Genomic DNA, 9,441 nt, shown 5'->3' with positions numbered 1-9,441 from the left:
CAATGAACTTGCTTGCCCTCTTCTATCGTACCAAGTCTCCCACAGCCCCTTACAATTGTTGACAGAAGAAACTCCGTAATTTTAAACCCAGCTCTTTGAAATTGACGGAATGTAAATAAGGCCTGACAAATCTGCCCTTGTGTTATAAAAGAAGTGATCCTTTTGGAATATGATAAATTTTTCCAGAGCATGTCTCCCACTACTTGGCGTTTCTCAGTTCTAAAATTTGTATTAATCTAAGCAAAAGAAAATTCTTTTTTTCTTTATTCTATAATCTTCAATCTAGAAATATTACAACCAATGCCGCAACCAAAGCATGATCATCAGATCCAGGAAATATGGTTAGTCGAAATTTATTCCTTTTAGCATAAAGTTGCCGCAACTTGTACATGAGGCTAGTCTGCATCAAAACATAAGAGTGAGACCTTATGTTAAAAACTAACGTGAATAAAATTGTAATTATAAAATTAAGCGGAAAAAAAAAAAATATAACCAATCTACAACATTTACATTGCAGCAGCTAGTGGCTCTTGACAAATCTATGAGACATAATTTTAAGGAATGACAAGATGAAGAAGCATGAGATAATCCATGACAAATATGAAAAGAAAAAATTCATGCATGAGAAATTAGATAAATCTATTGTGAGATGAATAAGACTCGATAATCATGTCATTCTGTTACCTAGACATATAACTTCCCCAGCAAGAGTAATGTAGTTCAACTGTTCAAGTTGAGAGCTCAACAAGATACACAAGGCCACAAAAGAAAAGCATGGTTTAAAAGCTCAGAACATAAAGCAAAAATCATGTATCCTATCGGAGAGTAGCTAATTAAGCAGTTTGTTGAGCAATGCTATTAAATGTGCACCAAGCACATATTGCTTTGTCCAGTTATCCAATGTATGCTGTTGTTAAAAATCTTCAATAATTTCTAGTCTATACACAAATCACACACACCAAACATGTACTTAAACTTCCGGTAAATAACAAATTATGGGACCGCAAAAGTTACTGATCAGGCTTAAAACAATATATCTTTGTTGCAATTTTCAGTAAATTCCACAAAATGCAAAGCAAATCTGATTTATTAAGGCTTCAGTTTTCAATGCTAGCAACATTTATCAATTATTACTATTAGTACCTGAGCCACAATGTCATTGCCTCTGTAGATAGTGCAGGACTTCTGGAAAGGACAACCTTTCACTTTTAACATAGAGGCTGAGTCTTCCCCATTCTCACCAACAAGAAATACCTCTAACTCTGTTCTGGTGAGCTTGTTCACCGTCCTCTGCACTCTGAATATACACTGCTTTTGATCGTCTTCACCCGTGAAGCCTTGCCACGACCCATTCTACAACAACAGCCATTAAACCAATCAAAACCCATATCCAAAATCAGAAATTCAATCACATATAAGCCTCCTTAATTATAGAGTTATTTGAGAATTTTCTAATTCAAACATTTGCAATGTGCATTCTAAACTACATAATTTTTCAATCAATAACCAAAATTCAAATTGGCAAGTGTTTGACCTTCAAAATTCAATAAAATTATCAATGCTTTCATAGTTTTAGCTCATCAACAAAAATGGAAAATAAAAACATGTTGGTTTAGACATTGTTTCAAACAATTGGTGGGCATTGCAAATTAAACGCAGAACCAAAAAAGAGAGAGAGAGAGAGAGAGAGAGAGACTCACGCGGTAACGGTAGATGGAGATTAGGGGATTTCCCGTGGAATCGAGGAATAGCCTCTTACTTTTAGGTGAGGATTGACGGTTGAGTCTGAAAGTAACATTACCAGAGGCATCGGCGAAGCCGAGATCGGCACCTGTAAGGCCTGGATGTTTTTTCGACACAAAGAGATCCACCGGGATCGGCGAACTGGTCATGGATGAATTGTACGGAAAATTTGGAACGCAAAATTGTTTCGTTTGTTAGAAGCTGATGTTCATTCTACAAATCATTTTTTCCTATTATAATAATTAGGTATTGAATAAAAAAAATATTGAAAGAAGTGTAATTGTTAAAAAAAATAATAATAATGAATGGAGAAATAATATTTAAATGAGGTGAAAAGTCTGTTAATAAAGATAAAAATTGCTGTTCATTATCTAAATAGTATAAAAATTTGATGACTCTGTTAGGAATGCTCTTAGCTTTCTCTTCCTTTCAGTTGTTAAGATAATAAGATTGGGCCTGTTTTTTTTTATTAGTTTATGGCTGCCTGGACTGGCTTCACGTTCGTTTGGGCTTCAAGGTTTTTTTTTTTTTTTTTTTTTTTTTTGTTGGGGTTATATTTAGGATTTGCTTTGTGTTTTTTTGTGGGTGAGTCTTATTAATAAGCCTAATGTTATGATTGTGCTTAAATTTTTGTTATGCTTGTGCTTAATTTTTAAAAAAAAAAATTTAATCTTGTGTTTATATATATATATATATATATATATTAGTTAGTGGTAATATATTGAATAAGTCTTTATTTATGCAAGTTGAGATTGCTAAAAACTTGTTATTGTTCGGTGAAACTACAACAATACTTTTTATATAAATCAGGTTTTATTTCTCATTTGCTCTATACTTGAAAGTTATTTTTTATTTTAGTCTTTATAAATATATTGTTTGATTAAAAATGTCTATTAGAAAATATGTATCTAGATATGAAAAACTTAAAAAAAGAAAAAAAAATAATTGAGTCTAAAAAAGGATCAATGGATAAATTTGTTATTAGTAATAAACAAAATATAATACAAAATTTAGATGAAAATATCACAAATGAGCAAGAAATTCACCAAAAATGTTAGAAGATAATGAAATTTAATTAGCCAATTTGCATCTCAAAAGGTAAGAAAAATATATTTTAAATGAAATATATTATAATGGCCAATTTCTCACTATGACTAAGAACCATCTCTTCCTTTGTGTGATCATCCACATTTTGCATAACCATGCTTGTGTTAGGCAAATATCCACTATTCTTCATCTTCTTAACAAGATTTTTCAAGTAATTGTATATCTCTTTGTTAAGGGGATGAGACCCATCTCCTGATTCAGAGCTATGGACTTTTCTATCTATCTCAATCCATGTACACGCCTTTGTTTTTCTTATTTCCCTCTTTGACATCAATTTTCTCACATTTGCTACATCTTCCAAGTTCCCAATAATTCCATAGAAGTTGGACAACAACATATAGGCTCCTGCTTCTTCAGGTTCCAATTCAATTAATCTCTGTCCAACAGTCTTTGCTAGCTCTACATTCATGTGAGAACAACATGAACTAAAAAGTGCTGTTAGAAGCTTTGCCTCTAGCTTAATTGGCATCCTCTCCACAAAATTATGACACTCCGTAAGATGCCCAGCTCGTGCAAGTAAATCCACCATGCATGTGTAATGCTCCATCATGGGTGTGATGGAATATTTATGTACCATGGTGTTGAAATTCACCCACCCTTTTTGAACTAATCCAGCATGACTACATGCATATAAGGTTCCCAAGAATGTAATCTTGTTTGGGACAATGCCCTTCCTTTCCATTTTGTCAAATGCCTCAAGCGCTTCCCATCCCAAGCCATGTCTTCCATAACCCACAATCAAAGAAGTCCATGAAACTACATTCTTGATTGGCATGTTCATGAAAAATTAGCACGCATCTTCCATGCGTCCACATTTAGCATACATGTCAAAGAAAGCATTTCCAACAGGTAAATATAGTTCAAACCCGTATATAATCACTAGCCCATAAACTTGTTTACCATTAACCAAAGCAGCAAGATCAGCACAAACTGAAAGAACATTAGACATGGTCATAACATCAACTTCAGCTCCCTCCATTCTCATTTTCTTGAACAAAAACAACTCATTCCTTCCTTCTGAGTTTTGAGCAAGCCCTGAAATCAGTGAATTCCAAGATCCCACGTCGCATTCAGACATATTATCAAAGTCATTGCATCCAATGTCAAGTGACACCGGCATGACCCAAAAATCATGCTATTGTTTACAACATCTCTGAGGCATTCATCATAAACACGGCGTCCTCTTTGATATCAATGCATTTACAGTACACGTCGAGAAGGGAAGTCATCAAAATCATATCTTTGTCAAACCCATGTTTGAATACTATGCAATGAACTTGCTTGCCATCTTCTATGGTACCATGTCTCTCCCACAGCCCATTACAATTGCTGACAGAAGAATCTCCGTGATTTTAAACCCAGCTCTTTGAAATTGATGGAATGTAAATAAGGCCAGACGAATTCTCCTTGTGTTATAAAAGAATTAATCCTTTTAGAATATGATAAATTTTTCCAGAAAATATCTCCCACTAATCCGCGTTTCTCAGTTTCTGCATAAGTAATGGTGGCTCTGAAATTTGTATTACGCTGAGAAACGGAGGGGAGAATGGAATCTTTGAACAAAGTTTCTCTCAAATTCCGTATATTTTTATATTGAGCATATGTTTAGGAATAACTTATTTAGTTTTTTACTAAAAATTTTTTGTTAAAATTGTACTAAAGTATACTTGTACCTTGAAAAATTTTGAAAAACTAAAAAAAAGGAAAAAAAGTGAGGTTTTAAAAAGTTGTACATAAAAACTAAAAACTGATACCAAACACACTCCGAGTGTAAATTTTGAAAATCTAATCGTTAAAATGCATATTCTTATTATATCTTTTATGTTTGCAAAATTTCAAGAAGATCAAAGATCAATTACTATGTTATCAAATAAATGTTAAAATTTCAAGTTCTTATGATCTAAAATTGTATATAAAAAATAAGTTCATTGATGGAATAATAAATAACATCCAATTTGAATGAAATTTGATATACATGTTAAGAATATGAAATTCAATGGTTAGATCTTTTGGCTAAATATTGTTTAAATGCGAGTTTATTTGTGATATATGTACTATTCAAAGTTATTTAGCTAAGTAAAGAGAGAGATAAATTTTGGCAATATCGTTACCGAAATTGTGAGAAAAAGCAAGAGAGGAAAGAAAAATGATGTCATCGAAGAGAGGAGAGAGAAAAAGTAATTTCGACAACATCATTGCCAAAAAATATTTGCTACCCAAATTTTGGCCCGTGCTTGATTGTCTAGTTGACCGACACTAACCAAAATATAAGGAGAGAGGAGTGAGAAAAAAAAGTTGAATTGTGGCAATCTCATTGCCGAAATAGGAGGAGAGAAGAGAGTAAAAATTAAATTGTGGCAATTAAAGTTCCAAAATAGGAGGAGATGAGAGAGGAAAAAGTTGAATTGTGATAATCTCATTGCCGAAATAGGAAGAGAGAGGAGAGAGAAAAAAATTGAATTGTGGCAATGTCATTGCCAAAATAGTAAAAGAGAGAAAAACAAATTGATTTGAAGCAATCTCATTGTTGAAATAGAAGGATAGTTTGGCTTGTGCTTGAATCGGATGATACAATTATACAAAGATTTTTTAGCTACAGGATTTAGGCATGTTATTAGTTTTTCTTATCCCATTCTTGTATGACATGGTGGCTTGGGCTTTTTAGCCCAAAGGGCTCAAATTGAAATCTTGCACTGAAATGTGGTTTAATTTTGTAAATTGAGGAGGGACCTAAATCTTGCACTCAAATTTGAGGAGGGACCTAAATTTTTAGTTTTGTAAATTAATAAACGTGGTCATTAATAGTTGTGCTACTGATAAATTCATTAATAGTTAAAACTGGAATTTTTTTGCTGAAAATATAGAAAAAAAATTGAAAAATAAGCTAAATAGTAAAATGAGACTAATGAATATTATAAAAAAGTACAGTAAGATTTATAAATAGTAGCAAAAATAAGCTGAAATTACAAATAAGTTGAAAATTTCAGTCCATCCCAAATGATCTCTAATCTAGCAAAATAATGATTGATGAGTGTGGGAGGAACAAATCTTTCCTCAATCAAGTATTGTTCGCTTTGGGATGGGCAGGGTCGACCCTTGCTCCTACCCGCACAAATTTGCTCAATCCCACATCGGGGAGAGACGCCTCTCACCCTTACCTTTTAAGCACTTGGCCTAAGGAAGGGTGTACCATAGTGTATGTGATCACAGAGCAAGTCTCAAACTGCTGTGCATCGCATGCACTATGCACTCTTGAGCAAGTCTAATAAACTAGCAGGGAGGCGTTTCTCTCCTATGTGAGATTGAGCAAATCCGTGCGGGTGGGAGCAAGGGTCGACCCTGCCCATCCCAAAGCGGACAATACCTGATTGGGGAAAAATTCATTCCTCCCACAATGAGAAACAAAAATCCTGAAAGGTACTACCAACTTACCAAGGGTCTTTCCTCAAAAAAAAAAAAAAAAAAAAAACCTACCAAGGGTCAGTAATTTTTCTTTTGGGGGTCAATCTTTGGCATAATGAAGTAGGCCCAATTGGGATAAGAATTGGTTTTTCAAGAAACAATGATTGATTATTGAAATTTTTTAAAATTTCAATCTTTGGTACAATGAAGTAGGGCAAATTAGGTAAGAACTCGGTTTTTATCCTTTATATTGTAGACTAAACAAATGTGTACAATTTTGTACACTTTACAAGAATAGTGAATATAAATATATAATTGTCCATTACCAATAATGATTAATTTTTTTATCATCTTTAGAAATTAAATCGTATTAGATATTTGCAAATAATATTATAAGTGAATGATTACAGCCAATTTGATTGAAACATTTCAAATTTGCAAATTGCTTATCATGGATAGCAAGAAAAAAAGAAATGAATTTGTTGACCTATTTATATAATTAGTTTTTAATTCTTAACACAATTTTGCTATTGCAATACAAAGAATTTATTTAATGTTCATTTTATTTTTTTCAAATCATATCATATACTGTATAATAAAATTTGTGTGTCAGAAGCATGGTTGTGCTACGTAACTGCTTTCTTTTTGCCATTAAACACTATTACCAATAATAGAATTTACATTAAAATTTACCTAAGTTTTAAGAAATTTAAAATTCTACTTCAACTAAATTCATTTAGAAAAAAGTTCCAATAATGAAATATTCCTTTTTTAAATAACACTCCGCCTTAAATGTTGCATTTATATAAAGTTACAAACCTTAAAAAGGGAAGAGTGTCATTTCATGAAATGTTTGGAGAGGAGTGTTAATTTGTAAAACCTCAAGAAATGGTGGTGTAATTAGTGCTAAATATATATTGAATAGTAGTGAATTAGCTTGATCATTTATTATTGACCTTCCATATAAGTATATTCATTTTGCATGAGGATTCTTCATACATTTGATTTTTTTTTTTTTTTTTTTTTTTTTTTTTTTTTTTTTTTTTTTTTTATAAACTCTTCATACATTTGATTTGGAAGATATTCAAGCACCAAAAGTTGAATAAAAAGTAGGTTCCAATTAGCTCAATTAATAAAGTCTCTGATGGTTATATAAAAGATCTGGAGTTTAATCCTCACCTATATCAAAAATTGATTAGTGTCTTAGTCTGATAATAAAGAGCTATCATCAGGAGCAAATACCATAGGTTGAAACTTTCTCAAAAAAAAAAAAAAGTTGAAAAACTAACATCATATGTTTGGTTATTCAAGTACGAAGAACCTTGTTGTAAAAAAAAAAAAAAAAAAAAAAAAAAAAAAAAAAAAAAAAAAGTACGAAGAACCTCTTGCTAGTTGCTAAAAGATAATTCTAGTGAAGTTTGAACCCTTTTCTTTAGCTTATTGAAAAAAATAATAATAATAATTAAAAAAAAAAAAAAAAACAAACAAACTTCACATAGATATTCAAGCATTACTTTAATTTTCACAACAATACAATACTTAAGCACGAATCTAATTCATGATGTCCAACCACGGAGTCTATTGGCATTGTTCTTGCTACCACTTCAAATATTTATGTCTTCGTTGTGTGCACAACAGCATCCAAATTTATTTTTTTGGGAGTAGACAACATCATTTACAAGAGCTTGACAGCGTCCATTTCTTCTTTAAATTTGGCCATGGCAGTGCTGGGAAGGGAAAGAAATAACCTAACTCCACCTTTCATTGAAGCATCCACCTTGGAGGTGGGGAGGCAAGAGCACACACATATCTACATACCCTATCATGTTCCATGGCAGGGTTATCATGTTCACTGATTCCATTCTCCCAAAATCTACATTTTCCAGGAAACCCAGTTACCTCCAATCTATTAAAACCATGACTGCAACATCATCTTTAAACTTTATATCAAGTTGTCTGAATCTTTCTAACATGTGTAGTGAGGTCATTATGTAATCAGCGGTGGAAGTATCTTTTTTGCTCTCTTTTATAAGCTTCGCCACATTAGAGAGTGGTAGTTCATTAAGCTCACCACCTATTAGCTCCAATGCTTGAGACACAAAAGCATTCCCATAATACCCATCTGGCAAAGGTGGATTCAATAGTTTCCTTATCCCCATAACCAACCAGAAATTGGTTCTCCCATCTAAGTTCAATTTTAAAGCTCTAAAACTTGATCTCCAAACATAGGCACCTAGGACCTCAATAGTGGTGAAACTTTCATACAAATTTTCTGTTCCGAATTCCTCTGTCAAACTCATTTTGATTCTTTTTATACTTTCACTACTTACATGAAAGCATTCGTGCAAGAGGTCTGTTGTTGGCATATATGGTGAAGTCACTAAAGAAGGCCCATCCGGAAACATTAATTGGAAAGGCTCCTTAGTAGGTGTTGCCACTGGTCTTTACCTCTCCCACACAGGTTTCACCAAGAGCTCACTATTTCCACTTGCAAGCTCAACCAGAGCTTGAAAGAACTAGGATGCACCGAATCCGTCACATATGGAGTGTGACAAGCCCATCCCAATTGTGCAACCCCCACATGAAAATTTGGTCACCTGCAAGACAAGAGGGTGGTAAACTGAGTCACCTTTAGAAGGTAAATCAAGGACAAGCTGTTTGGATACTTCAACATTAACCCTATCTAGATAATTAAGGGAAAAGAGCTGATAATTGGCAACTGCCACTAAGAATGACACTCCATCTTCATTGCAATTGATATGAAGTTTTCCATCACTGTGCTTTTCTAGCTTGCCTACTAGAGGATGATAAAAAACCAAAGCCTTGGAGAAGGCTTCTTTGATGACATAAGCTATGTCTGCTTGCCCATCAAAACTTGAGGTGCAATTATGATTATCATAATAAGAGGAATCAACATTTGATCGATACACATGAACAGTTTGGCAAAGAATCTCAAGGTGGGGATCATTGTCAATGCTAGAAAGAGAAAAGAGTCTTGAAGATGTGGGTTTCGAGGGTTTTACTAGCACAACATTTTCCCTATCAAGTAAAAAGGGCATGTGATGTATATGGTTGTTTTCCATGGAAGATTAAAGTAGGTGTAAGACTCTTAGATGAGACTAAAATGTGGGAATGCTTCTCATTTATATATACATTGTAGGGACTTGGGCCCAACTAACCAAGAATGGC

At 33.3% G+C, this 9,441-nt stretch overlaps 1 protein-coding gene and 2 pseudogenes across 1 annotated transcript; all 3 read right to left on the bottom strand.

Annotated features, from left to right (window-relative positions):
- Nucleotides 1-135: 135 nt before the first annotated feature.
- LOC126720280 (protein LURP-one-related 7-like) lies at nt 136-1,971 on the bottom strand. The gene is made up of 3 exons (XM_050422600.1): nt 1,701-1,971; nt 1,144-1,353; nt 136-400 (listed from the first exon to the last, which is right to left on the bottom strand). Exons 1-3 carry the CDS (start codon nt 1,890-1,892, stop codon nt 278-280), a joined length of 525 nt encoding a protein of 174 aa, XP_050278557.1. The 5' UTR covers nt 1,893-1,971; the 3' UTR covers nt 136-277.
- Nucleotides 1,972-2,808: 837 nt separating this feature from the next.
- On the bottom strand, nt 2,809-4,434 carry LOC126724530 (pentatricopeptide repeat-containing protein At1g25360-like; annotated as a pseudogene).
- Nucleotides 4,435-7,927: 3,493 nt separating this feature from the next.
- Nucleotides 7,928-9,311, bottom strand: LOC126724527 (spermidine coumaroyl-CoA acyltransferase-like; annotated as a pseudogene).
- Between the last annotated feature and the right edge of the window lie 130 nt (nt 9,312-9,441).

Source organism: Quercus robur, chromosome 4 (assembly GCF_932294415.1).
Source record: "Quercus robur chromosome 4, dhQueRobu3.1, whole genome shotgun sequence".
Lineage (NCBI taxonomy): Eukaryota > Viridiplantae > Streptophyta > Magnoliopsida > Fagales > Fagaceae > Quercus > Quercus robur.
This window is presented reverse-complemented; position numbering and strand designations above follow the sequence as displayed.